General features: G+C 40.9%; 1 protein-coding gene across 1 annotated transcript; it reads right to left on the bottom strand.

Annotated features, from left to right (window-relative positions):
• Positions 1 to 580: 580 nt before the first annotated feature.
• rimoc1 (rab7a interacting mon1-ccz1 complex subunit 1) lies at positions 581 to 27,226 on the bottom strand (the record flags this gene model as incomplete). The annotated part of the gene is made up of 6 exons (XM_084323807.1): positions 581 to 2,160; positions 12,102 to 12,216; positions 18,329 to 18,460; positions 20,651 to 20,797; positions 26,028 to 26,137; positions 27,133 to 27,226. The coding sequence occupies 6 exons, from the start codon at positions 27,224 to 27,226 to the stop codon at positions 1,928 to 1,930; spliced, it is 831 nt and encodes a 276-aa protein (XP_084179933.1). The 3' UTR covers positions 581 to 1,927.

The following is a 27,226-nucleotide window of genomic DNA, read 5'->3' as shown; positions in this document are numbered from 1 at the left end:
GCATAGTAGTAGACATATTATCATGATAGTTAGTAGTATAGTAGCATAGTATTAGGTACATAATAGTAAAAAGACAGCATCAAGTGTGTTTAGTCTACAACAAAAAGTAGTTTGTTTTTTAAACCAACGTGTCTTTATTTTCAATGAGGACATACAAAACAGAAAATGATTTTTTTTCCCTCAAAAAGAACACAAACACAGATTCTCCATTTAAACGCATACTATCAAAATATCAAAGAGTGGCAGAACTGTTGAAGGGAGAAAGAAACACAGGTGGCAAAATATTACAAAGCTGATATTTAACAACCAAACTGTACATACTTGAAAATGGTCATGAACACTTCAGTCTCAACGACACGTCTCCTTTCCTCTCCTTACCTTTTGTAATATAATATAAATGCAATTCATAAAAATAACAAAGAAGAAAATAAGCAAAAACTAAAACAAGTAAAAAGAATAAATAAAAAGTTGCTGTGCAATCTCATTCCCAGCTGGATTATCATTAATCTTTAAACAATCTTTATAATTTTTTTTATTAAAACAAAAACAAAACAATGTTATTTTCTTAACACTTTGAATGCCACTCGCGGCTTTTCTCGGGTTTACCCCCCGACCGTTGAATGCCACGTCACGAGAATACTTTTTTTTTTTTTTTTATTAGCGATCTGAAATCATATTGCATCAAGCGAGCCTACCGTTGGAGATCCAGGCACCGCCGGCGCTCCGATGTGAAAAAAGCGCCCCCCCTATCGTCTCCCAGATGGTAAATCACCCTTTTGGATTGGACTCAATGAAAGTGAATGGGAGAAAGGATTTCTGACTCCACATTTAACTTTTCACTGATGTAACCGGGGTCTACCAGAGTTCATTCTGGAGCCTTGGTGCAGCGGCGAATATGTGTTTTACTGTATACACGATGGAACAATCAAATGAGCTATTTTTCCGAATGGCGATCGGAAATTGGAATAAACCATTTGGATACCATCTGACCTCAGGTAAGGAATCTATGTTATCAGTTATAAGCGTTTCCCCTATATGTGATATAGCCGTTTTGACTGTAAAAGCCATCAGGAAATAAGAGCAGCTATTATCAGCGAGCGGCACGAGCGTGCGTGCGCACACACATACTATCTATCATCTAGCGTTTATTTGAAAATGATTCATAAATAGGCCGACAAATGACAACGTTCTGGAATATTCCAGTAAAAGACGATCATCATAGAATGGGTTGTTTTTTCCGCGAAAACGAGTGATTTTCAAAATGCTATAAAATGGAAATGAAGCGATAAAAAAACAATCTGCCTCGACAATGTTGACTGGAAAATGATTCTTTGATAAGCGACGGGCAGATTAGACACATAGCCATAATTTAAAACATAGATTAGGCGATATTAACGTTAACATTGGAGTGGATGGTGGCATTCAAGGGGGTAAAAAGGAAAACATGGCTGGCAATCAAAGTGTTAATAATCATATTTTTTTTTATATTAATATTATTAATGTTACTCTACCACATTCTCAGAGCACATGCCCAAACCAACAGTCTGGAATCTGGAAGTGCTTTTCAGGGCGATGGGGGAGATAATGTTTTTTTTTCTTTTTAACTTTTGTATTAATTATTATTATTATTATTATTATTATTATTATTATTATTATTATTATTATTATTATTATTATTATTATTATTATTATCTTACTCCCCTACCGTACAACACATACCTGGCACCCTCTGGACCCCCCCCCCCCTCTCTCTCTCTTACGCCCCTAACTTGGCTAGAGCCGTTCTGCATAAGATGAGGTCGCCTACAAACGCAGATCCAAGAACAGTTTCCAATATAATACACCTAAATCAAAAAGTATTTTTTTTTTTTTTGTAATTTTGTTTGACGAGCTGCTCGGGGATCTGCGTCTGCTCGGCTCTCCGGTTCTACTGCAGGATGCTGAGGATCTCCTTGGCGTTCTCCGTGTTCCAGCCCTGGCCCTGCAGCGGGCCCTCGCAGGCCGACACGTACTTGTGGAGGATCTGCGTCCCGATGTCCCGGAACTGCAGCCGATCCTCTTTGCGCTCCACGCCGTCCGCCCCGTCCTCGTACTTCACCGCCCAGAAGCACATCTCCCCGATGTACATCATAGTCAGCAGGTGGGTGTCCGAGAAGATGCCTGTTGGGAAATGAAGATATAAAAAAATGTGAAACGGTAGTAATAATAAGTCAGTAGGCCCCTCCCTGCTGGCATCAAGAGAAGAGAAGAGATTCCTTTATTGATCCCCATGGCCTTTATTGATTCCCTTAGGGCAGGGGTCAGCAACCTTTAGTATCAAAAGAGCCACTTTTCCCCCGTCCCACAAAATAAAATGCTCAGGGAGCCGCACAACCTATTTACCCTTAAAATGAAGATAACACAGTGTATAACGTTTTATATATCCCTAAGCATACCCCACATTTAGCATAAAATGCCTGACAATTGCATACCCAAAGTAATTTGCGATTTATTATACTTTATACTTATAGCACACAGTTTGTTGCATTAATGGGATTATAAAAGCAACAAAAAGAAAAAATTTGACTTTTTAATTGCTGTTTTTACCTGTTATAACAAAGGAAAACCTCAAACTCTTATGAAGAGGAGAAAAAATACTGGCTGTGTAGACCTATTTTTTAATAAAACACAGAAGAGGAGACAAAACACTGGTGTCTGTAGACCGACTTTGAAATAAAACCCTGAACTATTCAGGTATATTTGAGTCCTTCCCTTATTTGTGGAACATTTATCAAATAAAAAGTAGTCCACTTTGAAAAAAGACTACCATGTGTAGACCTACTTTGAAATAAAACACAGAAAAGGAGAAAAAACACTGACATCTGTAGACCTACTTTGAAATAAAACCCTGAACTATGCAGCTCTATTAGAGTCCTTCCCTTATTTGTGGAAAATCTATAAAATTAAAAGTACATTTTTCGTTGTTCGCAAATTTTGCACCACATATCAGGCATACAGGCAAGCCTTTTGTTGACTAAATATCTTAGTTGATGAAATATTTTTTCATTTCAGTGTCACAGTATGACATCGATCTCCAAAATAAGAGAAAAAAAAAAGTAAAAAAAAAAAAAAAGTAATTATTATTTTTTTGGGCCAGGGAGCCGCAGCTGATTGGCTAAAGAGCCGCATGCGGCCGCAGGTTGCCGACCCCTGCCTTAGGGGAAATGTGGGCGTCATAGCAGCACAGGGGAGGGGATAGGGGAGGTACAGGCAGGGTATTTAGTAGAAAGACATAAATACTAGATCAATACAATTAGAATATAAAATTATGAAAAAAATGCGTTCTACAGCTCCTGAGAACGACGTGGCACCAGAGTTCTACAGACGGTTGCTTGATCAATAGGATCCTGATTGGCCGCTGAATCTCCACATTGTTGACAAGGAAACGTCGTCATTGTCTAGACCTGATTTTCCAAGGACCTTGACTGACGGGGAACCCCACCTGGTCCAGGGATGCCACACACGGCTGACCCTGAGCTCTGATCTCCCTGTAGACTGAGCTCTGATCTCCCTGTAGACCGAGCTCTGATCTCCCTGTAGACTGAGCTCTGATCTCCCTGTAGACTGAGCTCTGATCTCCCTGTAGACTGAGCTCTGATCTCCCTGTAGACTGAGCTCTGATCTCCCTGTAGACTGAGCTCTGATCTCCCTGTAGACTGAGCTCTGATCTCCCTGTAGACTGAGCTCTGATCTCCCTGTAGACTGAGCTCTGATCTCCCTGTAGACTGAGCTCTGATCTCCCTGTAGACTGAGCTCTGATCTCCCTGTAGACTGAGCTCTGATCTCCCTGTAGACTGAGCTCTGATCTCCCTGTAGACTGAGCTCTGATCTCCCTGTAGACCGAGCTCTGATCTCCCTGTAGACTGAGCTCTGATCTCCCTGTAGACTGAGCTCTGATCTCCCTGTAGACTGAGCTCTGATCTCCCTGTAGACTGAGCTCTGATCTCCCTGTAGACTGAGCTCTGATCTCCCTGTAGACTGAGCTCTGATCTCCCTGTAGACTGAGCTCTGATCTCCCTGTAGACCCTGATCTCCTTGTAGACTGAGCTCTGATCTCCATGTAGACTGAGCTCTGATCTCCCTGTAGACTGAGCTCTGATCTCCATGTAGACTGAGCTCTGATCTCCCTGTAGACTGAGCTCTGATCTCCCTGTAGACCCTGATCTCCTTGTAGACTGAGCTCTGATCTCCCTGTAGACTGAGCTCTGATCTCCCTGTAGACCGAGCTCTGATCTCCCTGTAGACTGAGCTCTGATCTCCCTGTAGACCCTGATCTCCTTGTAGACTGAGCTCTGATCTCCCTGTAGACCCTGATCTCCTTGTAGACTGAGCTCTGATCTCCCTGTAGACTGAGCGATCTCCCTGTAGACTGAGCTCCGATCTCCCTGTAGACCGAGCTCTGATCTCCCTGTAGACTGAGCTCTGATCTCCCTGTAGACCGAGCTCTGATCTCCCTGTAGACTGAGCTCTGATCTCCCTGTAGACCGAGCTCTGATCTCCCTGTAGACCGAGCTCTGATCTCCCTGTAGACCGAGCTCTGATCTCCCTGTAGACCGAGCTCTGATCTCCCTGTAGACAGAGCTCTGATCTCCCTGTAGACTGAGCTCTGATCTCCCTGTAGACCGAGCTCTGATCTCCCTGTAGACTGAGCTCTGATCTCCCTGTAGACTGAGCTCTGATCTCCCTGTAGACCCTGATCTCCTTGTAGACTGAGCTCTGATCTCCCTGTAGACCGAGCTCTGATCTCCCTGTAGACCGAGCTCTGATCTCCCTGTAGACTGAGCTCTGATCTCCCTGTAGACGGAGCTCTGATCTCCCTGTAGACCGAGCTCTGATCTCCCTGTAGACTGAGGCCCTGTCCACACGAGCGCTGGATTTAATATAACCGAAGTTTGAAAAAAATAAAACTCTGTCCACACAGGTGAACACAGGTGAACAACAGTGTATAACTGCGTACCCACGGCACCAGCAACCGATACATGTTTTGGCATGTAGTACAATGCCAAAACAGTAGGCGGCAATGTTGTTCAGACATGAAGGCCATTTCAACCAATCAGAAAAGGTTAAACGGCAACGCTCACTAAACTTCCTGTTTAGAAACACAGCTGGACCCTATTGATCATTTTGCCAACGGAACATATATTTTCAGCAAAGAAAGAAACTGCAATAAACAAACGGATACATTCACTGTGTGTTCTGCCTCTCATTTGTTGATGAAACAAAAAAACCATCAGCAACACAATTTACCACCAAGAGCGGGTAGTTTAGTCTCACAAAAGACCGCTGGTGTTGTTAGCTACATGCTAATGTGAATGGCTATATCTATGTATAGTACTGTATATAGCTTAAATGCTAACGTAATGTGGTAACGTTACCGCTATGAATGGATGCAAAACGTTATTTAACACATTGCAGAATGGGTACAATACAATACGGCTCAATACAAACAATTGTTAAGGGGATGCAGTCTGGACTGGGTTCCTTATAACAATAACTTGACAACACATGAGTTTAGTTTATCCGCAGCTACATGTTTACTCTGAGCGTCACGTCAGGAATGCGACAACAGACATCAGTCGATCACAACACTAGGGCTGACCTTCTAATTTTTTTTGGCAATCGAAGCTTCGGGGCTGAGCTTCGATTTTAAATCGAAGCTTCGAATTAAAAAAAATTTAATTCATTTTTTTTTGTATATATAATATTTTTATTTTATTTTTATCTTATGTTGTGGGACTTGTACAGCACTTTGGTAAACTTTGTTGTTTTTAAATGTGCTCTATAAATAAAGTGGATTGGATTAATGAATTAAGTAGCCCCTTTCGTGACTGTGACGCAGCCAACACGGCTGTGTGATTTAATTCAAGGTGGATCGCTGTTGTCGTTTGAACAACTTCAGATTTCATCCCCCAAATCAAGAATGTTTAAGATGAATGAAGTAAGATTTTGATTATTTGAAATATGGCCTGTGTAGACTAAACTATGCACAGAATTATGTCAGTTTACAAGGTCCGGATTCTACATGGTCCGGCAATGTAGACCTTGTAGACTCCACTACAGACCAATTATCAGTGAATGTTCATGCATTTTTAAGAAGGGCTACTTCCACAAAAAAACAAAGAACTCACCAAAACATCTCAGTAGCACCTTATCTAAATGTTCTATTTCATATATGGAGATTCATATTTATTTATGTATTGCATGCATTTCTACATTTTATTTCCTATTTTGTTCATTCATCCCAGTATCTTTCTTTCTTATGTGTGGAATTCTACAAGGCATTTACATTCACATTTAGCTGACGCTTTTATCCAAAGCGACTTACAAGTTCTGTACGACAGGTCATCAGGAAGGATACAACTCTATCAGCTGAGTAACAATATTCATCAAAGTGTTGCGTGTTACAGTGTAGGTTAGTTTATTAGGACAAGTGCATGACAGTAAGGTTAGTTAGGGTTAGATTTTATTTTATTTTATTTCAGATAATGGTTGAAGAAGTGAGTCTTTAGTCGACGGCGAAAGATTGGACGGGATTCGGCTGTCCTAACTGGGGTGGGTAGTTCATTCCACCATTGTGGGGCAAGGACTGAGAATAGGCGTGTAGGTGGTGTATATGTGTTTGAGGATGATATCCTTCAAACAGGCAATAGTGATGATATAATTTGGGCAGTGCTGAGCTGGGTTCCTTTCCTCCAGTGTATTTGTCCCCCGGCCCCACCTAATGGCCCCATGCACACACACACACCGAAGTAAAAATAAAAAAGATTGAATTTTTTTTACATGTTTGATTTTTTTTTTACTTGATTTTTTTTTAATGTTCGAAGCTTGTGCCATCGAACGAAGCTTCGAAGCTTCGAAGTATTTAAGACAGCCCTACACACTCTTCAACACAGACGATACGTTTCGAACAAAAGTTTGTTACAATCATTTTCATATAACGCTACTTGGGACAGCTCTGCTGTAAACACTGGCTCTGGCTCTGCTCTAATCTCTCTACCCCGCGGTCTGCCGTGAACATGGGAAATAATTGCGACAGCGCTGCTGTAAACACTGGGAATAACCTCGGTTGCTATGCCCACACGCAACCGCAAAACCGCAAAACTTCACCCTGGCCACCGGTTTTCAAGACCGCGGTTGCAGTGTAGCAAATCCCCGGTTGTGTGTGGCCGAACAGTGCAACTGCGCACATACAATCATGGTTATATTAAATCCAGCGCTCGTGTGGACAACCCCTGAGCTCTGATCTCCCTGTAGACTGAGCTCTGATCTCCCTGTAGACTCATGTGAATCGTGTAAATGAAACAAAAGGGCACACCATATTTGTTCTTAAAGGGATAATTTACTGTTTCAGCAGTCTTGCCTCTATCTAAAGTCATAACAAGTAAGCTGGCGACCACTGCTGTCTAGGGTTGGGCACCGAGAACCTAACTTCCGGAACCGTTAACACTTTGGCTGCCATGGGTTAAATTCATAATCAACCGTAGGTTGCCGGCTCTATTTGTCTATAGAGAAAGTCCCCTTCTTTGCAGGGCTATAACTTTTTAAATTCTATTGCTACATTGCCATTATTAGGGCCCATTCAAAGTCCTATATGTATTGTTCATTGTGTAGCAACGTTAAACTTTTTCATTCACATATTCATAGTAAAGTATGGTCTAATGTATAAGTATGTTTTCATCTCTTTCTGCAGCTTTCTCCAGAACGTGATCTATAGCCCCAAATACATTATATTGATGATGCAATACAGTTTTATGGCAATCAGCGCGATATAAAAAATACCAACTAGACGTACTTCTAGAAGTTACTACATGTCATCTGATGTTGACCGGATGGGCTAGGGGGCGTTTATAATTCCGTGGGCAGCGTTATACCAATCATCTAATGTGGGTCAAATGTTGATAATAGCAGTTAGTATCGAAGACGGTAACTTTACACGCTAAAACTCACCTCAGTCTCCGTGCGCCGTTGGGCGATCATCGTAGAGTACAAATTTTATCATTATGGGATGTAGATTTACCCGGTCCATCTCCAGCTTGTATAATGTTATATACGTCCAAATCATGTTGTTTATCGAGTTATTGGCAATCGATCGCTATGTAGTGTGACGAGACCGAGTGCCCGGAAGTAATACGGCCGTCCAGCACAACCTCTACGGCACTTCCTGTTAAGCGATTGCGCCGATCGGCCACCAGATGGCGCTCCTGAACCGCCAGAGAGCTCAGTGGGTCCTCCTGGTGGATCTCAGGCCAGCGGAGGGGACATATGAATCCGATCCCAGATTTTTGAAATATTGATATCAAAGACGCTGTAAAGCGTCTTCGGCAACTTGAGCATGGCCGGGAATGACGTGTTTAAGCGTTTCCCGGCACCCAAAGTGTTAAGAAGATGTTTGCATTTAGATTATTTTATTTAATTTTTAATTATTATTATTTAATTTTTATTATTAATTTTTAATTAAGACTTTCAGAGCCGGCCGTGTTTTCCTTTTTACCCCCTTGAATGCCCATCATCCACTTCAATGTTAGCGTTAATATCGCCTAATCTATGTTTTAAATTATGGCTATGTGTCTAATCTGCCCGTCTAAATTCATGCTATATTATGTTATTATGTTATTTGATACTATCTTGTCTAGCACAGTCTCTGGAGCGTAACAGTAAGAAGCATTTTGTATGAAAGTATTCTGTACTTCTGTATGACAACTATTAAAGAACTTGAACTTGAACTTATCAATGACTCAGGGCTCTACAGTGCGACCATATTTCTCGCATATGCCCCTAGAAATAGGTGTGTGCGAAACGGAAAAATCAATTACTCGCACGGTGTGTGACTCAAGATTACAGCCTCAATCGTGCTTTTTTCTCCGCTATAATCGTTCAAAAACTACAAGTCCCACATTGCACTCAAGCCAACGGTCCAATCACAGTAGAGTGACGTGACTGGTTTAAAAAATAAAAATAACCAATCGGAAGCTCTGATTTTCTCTTTTACTTCCCGAGAGTCCGCCATTGTGATATGCGAGCGTTTTCTGAGACACAAGTAACATTAAGTTAATGTGTACACATTAAAATTGCGATAATCGATTCTAACATTTTCAAATCGATGCAGTTGAATTTTCCCCTTAGGATCGATGCATTGCGATGCATTGTTACACCCCTACACCAAAGTAACTGGCCCACTGTGTATGTGTGTACAGCTAACTTGGCTAGCGTTATCAACACGCAGAGGTGGGCAATAGGGTCCAGCTGCAGCGCCGGACGGCCAGAGTGCAAGCGGTGTGACGTAATTGTCAGAATCGACTGTCAATCAATGGTCTACCACCTGACACGCAAACTCATAAACAATGTTTCTGTACTGGAGGTGTACAGTATTTCAATAGGCAACCCTGAAAGGATTATTTTTCTAGAAGAGCAACACTAGCTCCCCCCTCTACTGATGGCCCTGGTGGTAATGCCAGTGTCTCCTTTTTGTTCAATGTCACTGCCTTTCTTATTAGGCCTAGTTGTTGGCTACAACTTTGCCACAGTAGGCATTAATCACTTAATTAATAGTTCAAATGTCTGTGTCCCATTCCCGTTTGCACACGCAGATACACACACGCACACAGTGGGCCAGTGACTTTGGTGGTATGTGCTATTGCACAGATGTGTGTCCCGTTCCCGTTTGCACATGCACGCACAGTACAAATATACATTTATTTTTGAAAAAAAATTATAAACTCTGTTACTTGAAATATTTTCACTGTGCTCCTAAATATTTTTGGGTGCTCCTACATTTCTTTGTGTGCTCCTAAATTTTTTCATTTGTGCTCCTTGGGAAAAAGGTTAGCGTAGAGCCCTGTGACTCATTTTCCAGTCAACATTGTCGAAGCGGATTGTTTTTTTATCGGTTAATTTCCGTTTTATAGCATCTTGAAAAGCCCTCGTTTTCAAGGAAAATAAAAATATTCCATAATAAACAGAATATTCTAGAATACACAAAAAAACGTTGTCATTTTTCGGCCTATTTATGAATCGTTTTCAAATAAACGCTAGATTATCGATAGTATGTGTACGTATGCACGCTATATAGGCGATCTGATATCTGTTCTGATATATTTCCTGATCGCTCGCACAGCCAAACAGCCATATCGCACATAGGGGAAAAGCTTATATCTCCGTGAAAACAGGTCTGATTATCCTAAGACTGGTAAAATAGATTCCTTACCCGAGATCAGATGGTATCCAAAAAGATTATTCCAATTCCTGATCGCCATTCCAAAAATCGATCCTTTTATTGATCCAATGTTACATACTGTAAACACATATTACACGCTTTTCTGATGCTCCACAATGAATCCGATCAGCTCGGGGTACATGCGTGAGAAGTAAAATGTGGATTCCGGATTTTTTTTTCTCATCCATTTTCATTGAGTCCATTCCAAAAGGGTGCATTACCATCTGGGAGACGATAGGGGGAGCTTTTTTCACATCCGAGCTCCTGATGGGGCTGGTTTCCCAACGGTAGACTCGGTTGATGAAATATGAATTCAGATCGCTAATAAAAAAATAAAACTATATTTGTCGTCGTGGGCATTCAGGGGGCGGGCTGATAACACGTGTTATGTCGTCCGTGGCATCCAAAGTGTTAATACCCTAGTTACAGTACAGCAACCAAATTAAACTGTATCAAGTCAACTGACAATGTGAATAGTATGAAAAGAATAAAGGATTTTTCAAATAAATGTTTTCTCCTGCGAAATAAGCTGTGACCTGTTTTGACCTGCACCTCAAAGAATCGGAATCGAGAATCGTTTAGAACAGGAATCGAAATGGGGAATCGGAATCGTTCAAATCCAAACGATGCCCAACCCTACTGCTGTCCCTGTCGTCTGCTGTCAACACCACCATTCCTCCCAGGTGTCAGGCTCCTCATTCACTTCCATTTCTTTTGAGGACAGAGTATAAATAGCATACATACCTATAAACAAACAATACAGAATAATATTATTCTGTGTAATATCATTTTCAAAGTCAAAGGTACTTTGGACGGCTGGGTGGCGCAGCGGTCTAAGCACTCGTCACCAACGCAAGAGACACCGGTATTGAATCCGGCTGTCAGCGTTGCCTCCGGCTTGGCCGGCCGTCATACTGGCTCAATTGGCACAGTCAGCAGGAGGGAAGCCGGTGGGGTGGTATTCTGGTCGTTGTAAACAGCGACTTCTACAGGTCGGTCAGGGCGCCTGCACAGCAAAGAAGGGATATGTTGAAGGTAGTGTGACCTCTCACGCGTTACACTTCACCAATGAGAGTCCGCGCTGGCAGGTGAAAAGAGGTTGCTGGCTGTCTCCTATGTGACGGAGGAAGCATCTGTTAAGACTTCAGGACTCCCTAGACCGACCAGTGGGGGGCACATACGAGCAACGACCAGGAAGGGGAGGGGGGAATTGGCATAACGTCGAAATTGGGATGGGAGAAAATCAGAGAAAAACAGGAGAAAAAGTGGATCAAAAAGAAAAAGTCAACGGTACTTTTTTTGGAGCTAATGTTGCCGTTTTTAAATTATGAGTATAATAATAAACATTTTTAATATATAAAATAGTAAAATTATGTAAATGAGACTGTAAAAATGTGTTTATATTTTATTTCTCTTTTCATTTTTTTAAATTTCAGTTACCCTTTCAGATATGATTCTTTGGGGGAATGTGAATGAATACAACCATTCATTGTATCTTCAATGTTACATTTTCGATTTCCTTTATGCTTTGTGTTTTTTATTATATATTATTATATTATTTTAATTGTATTACTAGTTACATTCTATATTTGAATTCCGTTATATTATTTTCTTGTGAGGACCCCAGGAAGACTAGCGGTCATTAATTTGACGGCTAACGGGGATCCTAATAAAACAAACGGACCCGAGAGGACCGGCGGTGTTGACAGCAACAGGGACAGCAGCGGTCACTAGTTCACATGTAGATGACTGTCAGATGAGAGGTAAGACTGCTGAAACTTGACGAGTTCCACTAAAGTGAAATATCCCTTTAACCCGTGTGAAGAAACCCGACCGATGTCATCTTCACCTTCAGACAGGAAGTTGGCTGTGGCGGTGTCATGGAACACCACACCGTCGTTGAGCTTCACCGAATTCCTCACTTGCAGCATCCGCATCAGGTACCGCACACCCTCCTGTATGCACTGGAGAACATGCAGCATTATACATCATTATACATCAGGTACCGCACACCCTCCTGTATGCACTGGAGAACATGCAGCATTATACATCATTATACATCAGGTACCGCACACCCTCCTGTATGCACTGGAGAACATGCAGCATTATACATCATTATACATCAGGTACCACACACCCTCCTGTATGCACTGGAGAACACGTCAAAGAGGCAGCAGAGCATTATATAGCATTATTAGGGGTGGAACTAGGGCTGGGCGATATGGTCAAAAACGTTATTGCGATAAAATTATAAAATTATTTTCATATAACTCGATATCGATAATTATCATCGATATAATTTCTGTCAAGTTTAATTAACTTCTTATGCCCGGCGCCGATGGACGGGCTATTAATAGACTTGTTTTGCTTCTGCGAATGTCTCGAGTTGATGTCGTCATCAGTCTGTGCACGTTAGCAGTTAGCCAGAGCAAGCGGTGTATCCCATGACAATGTACTAACTATCACCCTAAAATACTCCGTTCAGCCCCAATACATTGCAACGACATCCACCGCATATCCCACACTACTCTAACCGTGGTCAGAATTTCCAACTTTTCAGTTATTCTCTTTTTTTTATCCACTTTTTCTCCCATTTTCTATTTTTCTCCCATCCCCAATTTCGTATCGTCCAATTCAACCCTCCCCTGTCTCGAACGCCGTTTCTTGCCTCCCACAAGCCGGCTGCAATGTGGACGAAGCCATACATAGCACGAGTCCGCTCCGATACTCGAGGTAGCAGCCGTCGCATCTTTTCACCTGCGCAGTGCGATCTTTCAGCGTCAGGGGTCTGCGCTTTGGAGGGACGCCGCCCCCGTCGCTTCTTGATTCTACTGCGCAGGCGCACCAACCGACCTGTAGGAGTCGCTGTCCACAACGTCCGATCCCCACCCCATCAGTTTCCCACCCCCCTGGGTTCGAACCCAGCGTCTCCAGCATTGGAGGTGAGTGCCTTGCCCACTGCACCACCTAGCCGCCCATCTTTTCAGTTATTCTCAAGGATGTAGTAATGCAAAAACTGAAAGAATGAGGCAGTTTGACATCAGGCACATTATTTTGACAGTGACCGGTTAGAGCTAGGAGAGATGTTGGTACAGCAAGAGGGGCATTGCTGATTTAAACATGCTTCTAATTTATTTGGTAAAAAAAAAGGTTTACAGCGGTTTGCCTTAAATACAAAGACCGAACTGGCACACAAAGACCGAACTGACTGAAAAATATAGGCAAGATTTGTCAAAGTATTAACTTAGTGCAAACAAACAAAATAATTCAATTTTTTGTGGCCACATTATAGACAAAGGCCATCAACATAAAGTATTGATGCATGAACACACACACATGCTGCACACGCTCACACTCAACGGTCACTTACACAATGAAAGGGTCACTTTAAAAAATAAAAAAAATAACAGGAGTGGTTCTTGTATAGTAAATAGATGGATATAGCAAGTTAGCATAATGACGCATAGTATAACTGTAGATTGTATAGTATAGCATTGTATAGTAGTGTACATAAGATAAGACCCAGTGCCTCATCCGTAGCTAACATTGTATTGCACTATCGCAGGACCTTAGCATGTCTTACCATGCTTTTTGTAAACTTTATGTACATTATACCCGTTATGTCTTATTCTTATTACTTGTATTATTGCACAAATGTCTTATTCTCATTCCTATTCTTATTACTTGTATTATTGCACAATCGCTGCGGGCATGACCCCCCGCATTTCACTGTATGCCGTGACAAATAAAACTCTTGACTTGACTTGATTGAAAATTGTATTAACAGATTGCAGAATGGGTACAATACAGTACAGCTCAATACACACAATTGTTAAGGGGATGCACAGAGTATGCATATGCTCAACAAGCACTAGACTTTCTTATCAAAAAGGATAAGTCAGTGTTATTTAAAATAAATAAATCATGTGTACTAAATATATATACACTCTTTAATTGCATGAAACATTATGAAGTATTCTCTTATGCCGTTTTTCGCTGCATGGTACCTAATCAACTTGACTCGCTTTTGCTATTTGAGAGTCTTGCTAGCCGTATTTGAAGTGACATCACACCAGGAAGTAAATAGTCAACAGTAACACACAGCATTGGAACCTGGAGAAGCCCTGATGATATAATATAAACAAACAGCTAATAAACGTGAAGTTATCATTAAACCTCTGTTGTCAAGCCGTGTCAATATACCCCCCCTTCCCCACTAATGGATCTTGTGTCATGGAGTCACGTCGCTGTGAACATTTCCGCGGTTAGCTTGCGGCTAATGTAACGTTAGCCGCAAGCTAGGCTAACGTTAGGTTAGCCGCAAGCTAACCGCGGAAATACACACATGCCCCAAACCGTGGAGGTCGTATCGAACGGTGCACGGTTCGAATGCGAACCGTTCCACCCCTAATCATTATACAGCATTATACAGCATTATATAGTATAATATACGGCCTAATCACAGTGTGACTAGTAACCAAACAAGCATCAGTGCACCGTTCTTTTGGCTGATATTCCCTAGGCATATTTTCAGAAGATTTGCCTAAAAGTACATACCTAAGTAAATGGATGTTTGCTCCACTTCTACAAGGTCCATTTGCATGTTCTAAGGGCACATTCACACCTACCCTGTTTGGTCCACTTTAAGTGGACCATGGTCCCTTTAGATCAATAGTCCGTTTAGTTTGTACAGGTGTGAACACAAACCGAACTATTTTGAGGACCAAACAACCGAACCATGGTCCTCTTGAAAAGTTGAGACTCGGTTCGTTTCAATGTGGACCATGGTGCGTTTGCTGTTGGTGTGAACGCGATCAAACTTTATATAGTACCTAATGTAGAGCAAATGAGTGACAGACGCCTAGTGGCGGCTGGCGTGCGACCCAACTTGACAGCGCCAAGTGACAGCTTGCGCGCGACCCACCTCAAATGAATGACAGGCGCGTGGACAGTCTCTCTCTCTCTCTCTCTCTCTAGTCTCGCGCTGCGCGCGGACAGTCTCTCTCTTCCTCTCTCTCTCTCTCTACTCTAGACTCGCACGGACAGTCTCTCTCTTCCTCCCTCTACTCTCTAGTCGACTTGCGCCGTGCTCGTAATAGTATCTCTCTCATTACGCTGCCGGCAACTGTTTACATTTGTGAGTGCTATAGTCCAATAGATGCGACTGTATGTCCTTTGTTTACAAATTAGATCCGCACCAAAAAGGGTAGTGTGAACGCAGACCAAAATCAAACAATGTATCATTTTCACATTTGGTCCACCAGAAAGTCCGGACTATCCGCGGATAGTCCGGACTATCCCCGGACTTTCAGGTGTGAACACTAGGGACTAGTGTTGTCACTAGGGATGTCCCGATCAGATCAAGTGATCGGGATCGGCGTCGTTCACGTGCTTTTCAGAGGATCGGGGATCGGGAAAAAATAATAATAAAAATCGGCAGTCAAAAAAAGAAAAATTTTATTCAACAAACATGACCATGTCCACGTCTTAAACTCATACGGAGGCCTTAGTTTTGGTTTTAAATTACATATAATATATCATCATTAATGTATTTATTGTCACACAGAGCAGAATAATTGTCCACAACAAACACATTCCCCTTTAATTTTCACCGTTGCAACAAACACCCCTTTAATTTAGACGCTACACGCTCGACCACATCACAACAACAGTACAACACGTCGCTCCCGAAACACGGTTAATATCCACTGACTTGAGCAGCTAGTGTCAGAGGTTTGGAACTAAGCATTTTAAAATAGAAAGTCAAGCCAGTTGCAATGTTTGCAAGGAGGACAGGCTGGAGGCGAAGTTTTCAGACTAACTTTTCACCTGGAGGATAACGTTACGTGACTGAGGATTATCGTCGGCGTTTCAGACCAGAATGGACCATTACGTAAGTCGAACACTGAATGTATACTAATGTGCAAACATATATTGAAACTTTTAATATTTCTCATATGAAGCAGAAGCACATTTCTCAGGGTGAATGTAATAACAAAAGCCTCCGCTCTGGCGCCCCGGACTATAGGCAACAGATGGGCTTGTCTCGCTCTGCCAGTTTCTGACAAAAATGCGTCAAAATTGATTACTAATGTGAAAGATCGGAAACGATCGGATCGATAGATATTTAAAATCACATGATCGGGATCGGATCGGAAGCAAAAAAGGCGATCGGGACATCCCTAGTTGTCACGATACTGGAATTTTGAACTTCGATACGATACCTTGAAAAGTATCGATATCATTTTCGATACCACAGGGAAAAAGGTTCAATCTTAAAATGTAAAAAAAATATATATATATATTTTTTTTTTTTTTTTATAAATTTTGCTTTTGTTGCTGGTTGATTCTCCTCGGCTTCTCTCTGGTACTATAAGAGAAGATAAATATAACACTTTTAAAACCCTTTGTTTATCTTTAGATCACACATTTAAAAATAACTGTTAATCTCACTTCAATAATTTGTATTGCAGAACATGGTATTTTCTCAAGCAGACAGATGTAAACACTGTAATCTATGTTGCATGTACCTGACAAACTGAACTGTTTGTATTACAGTCATATTCCGACTTAACTGAATGCACATGTGTGTGTATGGACTACTGTACTATTACAGGTATTGAAATGAACAATGCAACTTCCTTATAAAATAAAATAAATATAAAATGTTTTATGAATAATTAAATATCGATATATCGGGAAATGAGTATTGAAACCGTTTTAAATATTCAGAATCGATATGTATCGATTTTTCAATATTTTTGACAACACTACTAGGGACATCTATGGACCTCAGGGAATGTATTCCCAGTTTCAGAAATATTGTGTCTGTTACTATGCCTCTGCTTGAGTAAATTGTAATGAACCAAAAGGAGAATATAAATGATTATTATTAAAAAAAACATTCATCTTTGATGGTGAATAACACCATGCCAACATTGAACAGGCGTGAACCATTACAGCAGGAGAAACACAACGACTCCTGCAAGTACTATGCTGTCTTAACTCATTCAGCACCATACCAGACATTTCTCAGGTTATCTCGCCAGCGGTTGAGCGCCATACCCGAGATTTCTCTGGTTTTGGTAATTTTTTTCCTATTTTAATATTCTATACAGTCTCACAGACCTCTGTGTATCATTGGGAGTCATTCTGAGACCCCGAGATTGCAATGCCGGCCGAATCCTGCTAGGTAGCAGTATCGCCTACCCATTGAAACCTTATTTCACACTGTGTTACATTTTATATGGTCTGGGCGGAGAATGGGACCCGGGCAGGTGAAATGCTTCATTCGAGCCACTTGGAACGCGTCCAGCACACTTGATGCATAGTTTGTCCCATTTCATGTCAGGGACCCGATGGACATCAATACTGGAAATCACGATCAGACAATTGGAATATTAATTTTGGAATACCTCCTAGCAAAGGTAAGGACTATATGACGTCAATCCTACTTTGATCCTACAATGATTTCACATCGATCGCAACGATCATATGTCACGTACTCCAAAACGTATGCCGTTGCTGATGATCAGAGCATCACAAAACGACCCCCCCCCCCCTTGATGCCTTAATTTTTTTTTTTGCAGGAAGAATAATTTGTACATTTACAATTGTCAACATCGTACATTTTCCATCTTTTTTCTTTTTTTCCCCTTTCCCTTGATGCCTTCATGATGAAACATAATACCGATTCTATACCTTTGCTTTGGAAATAGTATCATGTCCAGGCGAGCAACAGGAACGACTTTTTGCAAAATGAACATAGCGCTCCATAACTTTAGCCCGGATCACTCTGAAACTATACAATATTCACCACGGGATGGATAACACGCAAACGTATACATGAAAAAATGTACTCTTTAATAATAATAATGTAACACCAATAATAATTATAATAATGTAACACCAATTTTATTTGCCGTTTAATATAAAACCTGATTGAATTGATTTGTTTGCATCAGTTGTTCTTGAACCTATTCAGCACATTTCAACAATACCTCGATGATAGTGATAAACGTGATAATTTCAGTCACAATAATCCAGATGATTAAAGTGTGATGTCACGTCTCCTACCTTGAGGAACGTGGCCTTGTTCTTCTTGATCCACTGCTTGCGCTGGTGCAGCGTGTGGCAGTACATGTAGAGCAGAGCGCCGCGTCTCCAGTACAGGCACTCCAGCAGCTCCAGACCCAGCACTGACTGCACCTGTTAGAGAGAGAGAGGTCAGAGGTCAGACTGCACCTGTTAGAGAAAGAGGTCAGAGTGCACCTGTTAGAGAGGTCAGAGGTCAGACTGCACCTGTTAGAGAGAGGGTCAGAGCACCACCTGCAGTTAACCCCCAGAGTGCTGGCACCAGAGAGACAGCCAGGTCAGACCACAGTTAACCCCCAGAGTGCTGGCACCAGACAGACAGCCGGGTTAGACCAGCGCCTGCAGTTAACCGCCCGGCCCACAGAGACTGCTGGCACCAACCGGGGGTTTGTCTAGCGGCGTGTGCCGCGGTGTGACAGCAGGGGTGCCATGCCCGAAGATTTCCCTCAACCCATCCATCTACATTCATTGCACACACTCGCTTTAAACAAACACTCACCTTAACACTCACTTTAGACACCATATTTCTTTTTGTATTTTCTTTTTTTTTATTTTTTTTTAAACAAACACATAAACAAACATGACAACACAAGATTAGATATACAAGCATTAATTAACAGTGCACACATCCAATGAAATCACCATTTAGATAAATGTCTTATACAAGATATACCCCCAATACCTGCCATCTATTACCCTACACATATGCTCTTGCTCGCACCCCCCCCCCCCCCCCCCAATGGATAATCCATCCATTATCATTCGCTCCTAACCAGACCCTACCATTATGCTAGCTTTTATTCTCTCCACCACTTCTAACCACATTGACATTTTGGATTCACTGACACCTAAAATCCTTGCTGTAGATATTTCTAGATAAATCACATCGAGATAAGTAAGAATCCAAACCTTCCTACACATTTTTTCTGGTTGAAACCATCGTGATGCTATCAGCTTTTTAGCCGCTGTGATACCTGATAAAACTAATCTCTTTAGCTGTATAGATACTGCACACTCAAGAACATCATTCAGCAGTAATACAGAGGGGTGTACAGGTATATTCAGAGTTAAGAGATTTGATAATTGCTGGGTCACTTCTTTCCAGAATATCTTAACTGGTGGGCAGTCCCAGTACATGTGCATAAATGTCCCCTCGTCCCCATTTGTACATAAGGAGCATTTGGAGTCTTGTTTAAGACCCATTCTGTTCAGTCTTATAGGAGTCAAGTATGTCCTATGAATATAGTTAAGATTGATTTGTTGATGGTCCGGGTTCCTTGATGCAAGTCGAACATTTGCCCAGGCTTCTTGCCAATCAAAATCTTTTTCCAGGTCTGGTATATCCCTCCTCCAGGCTGAGTCTAGGTGGAGGGTTTCATACGAGGACGTTAGTAATTGATGATAAAAATCTGATACAAAACCTCTCGATGTCTCTCTTTCATAGAAGAATTTGTGGTATCTGTGGTGTACATTTGGTATCCTTAATGGAACACCGTGAGCCTTCAAACATAACAATAACTGTGCGTAAAAATAATATGTGGATCCAGTGAGATTAAATGTTTTGTGTATTTCATAACTACAAATACCATGTAGTGTTTTTTTTAGACACCATATTTTATATATTTATTACAAAAAGATTTGCACTACATCCCTACCCCATTTAGCATTTTAAAAAAAATTGCATTTGTGTACCTCATTGTACACACACAATTGTCATTTGTACTTTAGTTTGTATATTTTGTATAGTGTTTAGACTTTATTCTTTTAACTTTTTTTTACTGTATGAAGCACATCCTCAGGGGGCTCATACAGAACCAAGCATTTCACTGTAACGTACATTTATACAATACTTAATATGTGACAAATAAAGCAAAACTTGCACTTGAGAAAATAATTTTTGACATTTTGAGGCAGAAAACTATTTGATGTGAATGGTAAATGGACTGCATTTATATAGCAGCTTTTATCCAAATCGCTTTACAATTTAGTCATTTAGCTGAACGCTTTTATCCAAAGCGACTTACAAGTTCTGTACGACAAGTCATCAGGAAGGGCACAACTCTATCAGCTGAGTAACAATGTTCATCAAACAGTGCTGAAACTTGGGTGCTGCAGTAATAATACATTTATTTTATATAGCGGCTTACATAAGGTATCTCAAAGCGCTTTACATACATTACATTATGGTATATGGACAAACACAGTACATGGACTTTAACAATGACAACATGGTGGGGATACTACAGAGAAAGGGAGATGTGAAAATGTAAGTGATGCAGGGTCAGGACACACACAAAGACAGACCTCTTGTGCAGGTGCCAGTCTCCCTGCGAGCACCTCGGGTTCTGTGAGGTCCTGCAGCAGTTGCTGGATTTTGAACGGTGAACAGTCCTCGGGGAACTCCTGGTCAACCAACTTATTCTCCTCGTAAAACGTGACGTCTAAGATCACCTGCACACGAGATGAGACGTACGGGGAGACAATGACACATCATCAAAATACCAAACAAACCTATGGAAACATATGATCCCTATTTTGACACACACACAGACACACACACGGTCTCATTATTAACACTTTCAGTGCCAACAAAGAGATTTCTCGTTAGTTCATGCCAACCGTTGAGTGCCAGCCGACGAGAGATCTCGTTTTTAATCGTTATTTTTTTAATTATCGATTTCCATTCATTTTTCCATCAATCTAGCCTCACGTTACCAGTGGGGATCTGTCTGAACTCGAACAGGGAAAATACCGCCCGCTAGGGGTGGACGGTATAAACGGTATTAATTTGCTCTACGGTATGGATTTTGACTATACCGTGTAACCGGTAGAGCAGCTCTAAAATAGCAATGACGTCATGTAACCACAGCGCGACTATTTCAATCGCATTTGCCCCTAAAAATAGATAGAATTAGTCATAGATAATAGATATGTGCAAACTGGAAAAAGTTATTTAGGAGGCTTCGCGCAGTGGGCGTGTCAACACGCAATTGTCATTTCATAATAAACACATATCATTGCGGCGCACAGCAAGTTTCAATTTCAGTTCCTGGCATTTTTAACCAGTGGAGAAAGGTAAGAGACTTCCCTATCGTTTTTCTTATATGAATTATTCTACGTTAATAAAACATACCTGGTGATCAACTACAGTTTGCTGTAAACATTATGATATGTGTGTAGTGTTATGATAAGGACGGCTGCAGCAGTGGATTTGATGTGCAATACTCCAATTCAGCCATTGGCAATTCAGCCGTTGGGTGGGGGGCGCTGTTGAGCGGGCCTGTGACCAGACCTGAAAGCGCCCCTGGCTCTGCGGCTACATTATGCTTCTAGCAAAATCCAGCATCCAGCCCCGCTGTTTGCAATGGGAGCAGCACGGAGTCTCGACTCGGGACTTATTTTATTTGGAATATAATGACTTTATACGCAAAAGTAGCCTAGTTTTAAGTTAAAATATTATAAATCTACATGCCTTGAGGATGTCATTATTTATATAGCCTGCCTATCAGGCAAAAAAATGTATTCTAACAAAAACACTGATACCGTGATATATACCGTTACGTCTATGCTTCAAATTATACCGTGATATACATTTTAGACCATACCGTCCACCCCTACCGCCCGCTATCGTCTCTCCGGATACTGCACCCCTTTGGATTGGATTGAATGAAACGCATGGAGAAAAAAAAGTCCTGCTTCCACATTTTACTTGTCATAAAGTAACCGGAGACGATCAAAGTCATCGCCCACCACCAGAACAGTGGAGAATGTGTGTTTCCAGTACCCAGCGTTGGATCAATAAACGCGATCGATATTTGGAATGGCGATCAGGAATTGGAATAATCTTTTTGGAGAACATCTGATCTGAGGTAAGGAATCTATTTTACCAGTCTTGGGATAATCAGAGCTATTTTCACCTATATATCAGCGTGTGCCGTATGTGTGTGTGTGTGCGATCAGGAAATAAGAGAATCGATTTTTCAGCCCGCTTCTATAGCGTGCATAAGTACACATATACTATCGATAATCTAGCGTTCATTTGAAAACGATTCATAAATAAGTAAAGGGCGTTTATCACAGAATCTTTTTTTCCCCTCCGAAACTTTCAAAAAACGAGCGTTTTTCAAAATGGTATAAAACGGAAATGAACCGATTAAAAAACAATCAGTTTCGACAATGTTGACTGCAAACAAGTCATTAATAAGCGATGGCCATATTAGACACATAGGCATAATTTAAGATATAATTTATGTGTTCGCAAATATGAGAGCTCTGTCATTGAAGTGGGTGGTGGCACGCAACAGGGTTCCGGGGCACCGCATGGCTGGCACTGAAAGTGTTAAGGTAATATGGAGTGGGGGTTGTTAGCTCAAATTACTTCATGCATCCCTTATTAACTAGACTTTCAGGGGGGGGACGAGAGAAACAACGAAAGCATCTGTTCACAAGTCCAATTGTTAAACATAAAACACACCTAGTCCTAGTCTCTCACTCATTACATGTTGACCCGGCCATGTGTCACACACACCTGCATAAACACACACGTGGCCAAGAAGGATTGTCAAAGGCAACACGTACAGTACTCGCCAAAAGTTGATGAGCCTCAGATTAAAGAGCAAAGGAATGTTACAACTTTTAAGTTAGATCGAAATGGACTATTTTCCCCCGCTTCCTCTGGGATTAACGATAAGAGGTCCAGATTTTGGTAACATTGGCGATAATGGACTAAAAGGGATGGTTACGGTTAGGTCACATACTAGACACTTCACTAATGCAACTTAAATACACTTTGTTCAGTTTCACCCAGAGCTTAATGTGTATAAATGGATTACAGCAAAGCACTTCACTTTGAGCGGTGTACCTAGTTTCAGGAACAAGCTTCAGATGACAACTTGCGTGCTTCCTTGCAGCCTGTCACTTGCTCTGACTCAGCTAAATAATTGCCTACAATTAGTCGTTAAAAGCTAGATTCCAGGGCGCCCCAGTGGCGAACCACATAACGCGCTGAGTCGCGGCACGGCCGACCCGGGTTCAATTCCCGGACCCGTTGGTATTTGCCGAATGTCTTCCCCCCACTCTGTCTCCCGTTCCTCCTCTCTCTCTCTCTCTCTACTGGACTGCCCAGTAGTAAAAAGCGATAAAGGCTAAAAAAAAAATATTTAAAAAAAATTAAAAAGAGGGGTTTTGTATCAGATTTTTATCATCAATTACTAACGTCCTCGTATGAAATCCTCCCCCTAGACTCAGTCTGGAGGAGGGATATACCAGACCTGGAAATACATTTTGATTGGCAAGAAGCCTGGGCAAACTTTCGACTTGCGTCACGTAACCCGGACCATCAACAAATAAATCTTAACTATATTCATAGGACATACCTGACTACTATAAGATTGAACAGAATGGGACTTAAACAAGACTCCAGATGCTCCTTATGTACAAATGGGGATGAGGGTACATTTATGCACATGTACTGGGATTGCCCACCAGTTAAGATATTCTGGAAAGAAGTGTCCCAGCAATTATCAAATTTTTTTATTCTGAATATACCTGTACACCCCTCTGTATTACTGTTGAATGATGTTCTTGAGTGTGCAGTATCTATACAGCTAAAGAGATTAGTTTTATCAGGTATCACAGCGGCTAAAAAGCTGATAGCATCACGATGGTTTCAACCAGAAAAAATGTGTAGGAAGGTTTGGATTCTTACTTATCTCGATGTGATTTATCTAGAAATATCTACAGCAAGGATTTTAGGTCAAGTCAAGAGTTTGAATTGTCACGGCATACAGGTATACAATGAAATGCGGGTGGTCTTGCCCGCAACGATGTGCAATACAGTGGTACATATAATAGAATCAAAAGAAGAAACAATGAACCGATTAAAAAACAATCAGTTTCGACAATGTTGACTGCAAACAAGTCATTAATAAGCGATGGCCATATTAGACACATAGGCATAATTTAAGATATAATTTATGTGTTCGCAAATATGAGAGCTCTGTCATTGAAGTGGGTGGTGGCACGCAACAGGGTTCCGGGGCACCGCATGGCTGGCACTGAAAGTGTTAAGGTAATGTGGAGTGGGGGTTGTTAGGTGTCAGTGAATCCAAAATTGCAATGTGGTTAGAAGTGGTGGAGTCAGAGAATAAAAGCTAGCATATGAATTGTAGTGCCTGGTAAGGAGCGAATGATAATGGATGGATTATCCAAGTGGGGGTCCGGGGGGGGGGGCGAGCGTATTAGATAGCAAGTATTAGGTATATTTCTTGTATAATACATTTATTCAAATGGTGATTTAATTGGAGGTGTACTGTTAATTAATGCTTGTATATCTAATTTTATGTTGTTATGTTTATGTGTATGTTTAAAAAATAATTAAAAAAATATATATATTATATATATAATATAAAAAAAAAAAAAAAAAAAAAAAAAAAGCTAGATTCTAGATTAGATTACATTAAAATGTATTGTCATCATACAGTACAGTACAGAAAAAAATATGTTTGGCATCCAACCAGAGTGCAAATGTAACAGTAAAGTGCAATAGTAATATACAATGTACAGGTGATTAAACTGGGTATAAGATATATAAGTTAGTACTACTGAGTGTCTGAGTGTAGTGCTAATCAGATATATAATATGTACAGAGTTGTAGTATTAATATGTACAGTGATACAGGTATAAAGACACTATGGTAGTAAGTCATAGTGGCCAGCAGTGTAACTAGTAAGAGTAGGTAAGGGATATGTACAGATATAGTATCTACAGATATATACAAATAATTATATGCAGGTATGTACAGACAGATGTGGATAGATAGATAATATATATAGAATAGAATAGAAATACTTTAATCATCCAGAGGGAAATTTGGCACTACAAATCGCTCACAGTAAACATTTAGGTAGACAAAACAAATAAGAATAACAAAAAATTGCCTAAGAATAAGGAATAAAATAAGCCTAAGAATAACATAATAATAATAAACTACAGCCCGGGATTCACATTTCCTCTGTTATGTATGTACAATCTAATATAAAATATACAGTAAAAAATACAGAGATCTACATTAATTAGTTAACAGCATTATTATTAATATACAGCATTATTGTACATGCTATCATACAGAGCCGTCACACAGTATTCTAGACAGTATACAGACCATTTGATTTCAGACTCAACACTATGTGCTATGATGAAGTTTGTCGAGCTCTCACACCCAAATTAGCTCTGTATCATAGCTTTGCCTACATGCCTCAGCCTTGGATTACACATTCTGGTGACATTACACATTTCAGGATTCTTTCTCTCTTCCCTTTCTAACTTTAGAAGAATTTGGTGCATCTTCACAAACAATGCCTGAAGTTTCCAGGGACACGTGAATAACATGGGTTCTTTAACCCTTTCACACTACATAATGTTAACCCTTTCACTACAGTAGTGAAAGGGTTAACCTTCTGTAGTGTGGTAGTGAAAGGGTAACCCCTTGTCGTGTGGCAGTGAAAGGGTTAACCTTCTGTAGTGTCGCAGTGAAATAGTTAAAAGGCTGAATTCCCTGTCGTTCCATCCCTCCTGATTGGCTCAATGTTACAGGTAAGGAGGGAGGGGGTATCGTCGCTTTACGATTCACTTTCCAAGCAGGGTGACGTCATCAATGAGTGACATTTAACAAAGTGCATACCTGTGTGTAATCCTGTAGCAGCTTGGGGAGGCTGCTACTCTCTCCTCCTTGTCTGTAGAAGCTTTTCAACTTTTCTAGTATGGCAGACGCATTCTGTAAATAATCATCATCTAGAAGAAGGAAAGATTGACATGTTAGCAGTTACAAGGCTAAGCTGCAGAAAGCAGCCTGCTCTACACATTTGAACTGTTATGTCACATCTGCATAATGATGATGGTCGCCTGCTGGATGTTTATATAAACAACATTTAAAAACAAGTGTGGATTTTTTTTGCTAACGATGGACGTTTGAAGATTTGGCTTGTTGTTGGAAATATTCCGATAGCAACACCATTTATTTCCCCAACGAACCAGTTTTAGAATAATGTGGTAAACAACAGCAAAGCTGGCAACTCTAACACATCAGATGTGACCGTAGCTAACTCTAGCTAGCCAACATCAATGCTAATAATAATAAACACCAGTGTTACTAGCTTCCTATGATGTATCCATTATTTGGCTTGTTGTTGGAAATATTCCGATAGCAACACCATTTATTTCCCCAACGAACCAGTTTTAGAATAATGTGGTAAACAACAGCAAAGCTGGCAACTCTAACACATCAGATGTGACCGTAGCTAACTCTAGCTAGCCAACATCAATGCTAATAATAATAAACACCAGTGTTACTAGCTTCCTATGATGTATCCATTACAGACGTCAACAAGAAACATTCTTCTGCGGGCTAACGTTATGATTCGCTTAGCTAACGTATTATTTTTGCAGCAACGTTTATAAACACGTAACTAGGTTAGGTAACTAACTAATATTTATCCAAAATTGACCTTGCTACAAATTACTTTTCACCGATGAACAATTGTTCATCGATAGAATAAAATAGTGCCGCAAAGTTAGCGTTAATAAACAAAAATTCATAAACATCGAACATAACATCACTGTTGTTATGATACCGTCGAGCTAAGTTAGCTAGCTGTTACCCTGCTAACGTTAGCTCGCTAGCTAAGCACAGCTGTCAACCAAACAAACACGCAGTGTTGTGAATAATAGACACCTATTTGCTCGACATAAAAACAATCATGTATAACTCTATACTCTCTCCCAGGTACCTTGTTTTTCAGTGGTGAGGGTCGCGCACTTGTTATCCAACTCGAAGATCCTTCTCTCCAACTCGAACCCTTGTCGCCTGCAGTCGTCGGCCAT

Source organism: Notolepis coatsorum (genome assembly GCF_963971535.1).
Source record: "Notolepis coatsorum genome assembly, chromosome: 10".
NCBI lineage: Eukaryota > Metazoa > Chordata > Actinopteri > Aulopiformes > Paralepididae > Notolepis > Notolepis coatsorum.
Note: the sequence above shows the minus strand (reverse complement) of the source record. Positions and strands in the feature narration are given on the sequence as shown.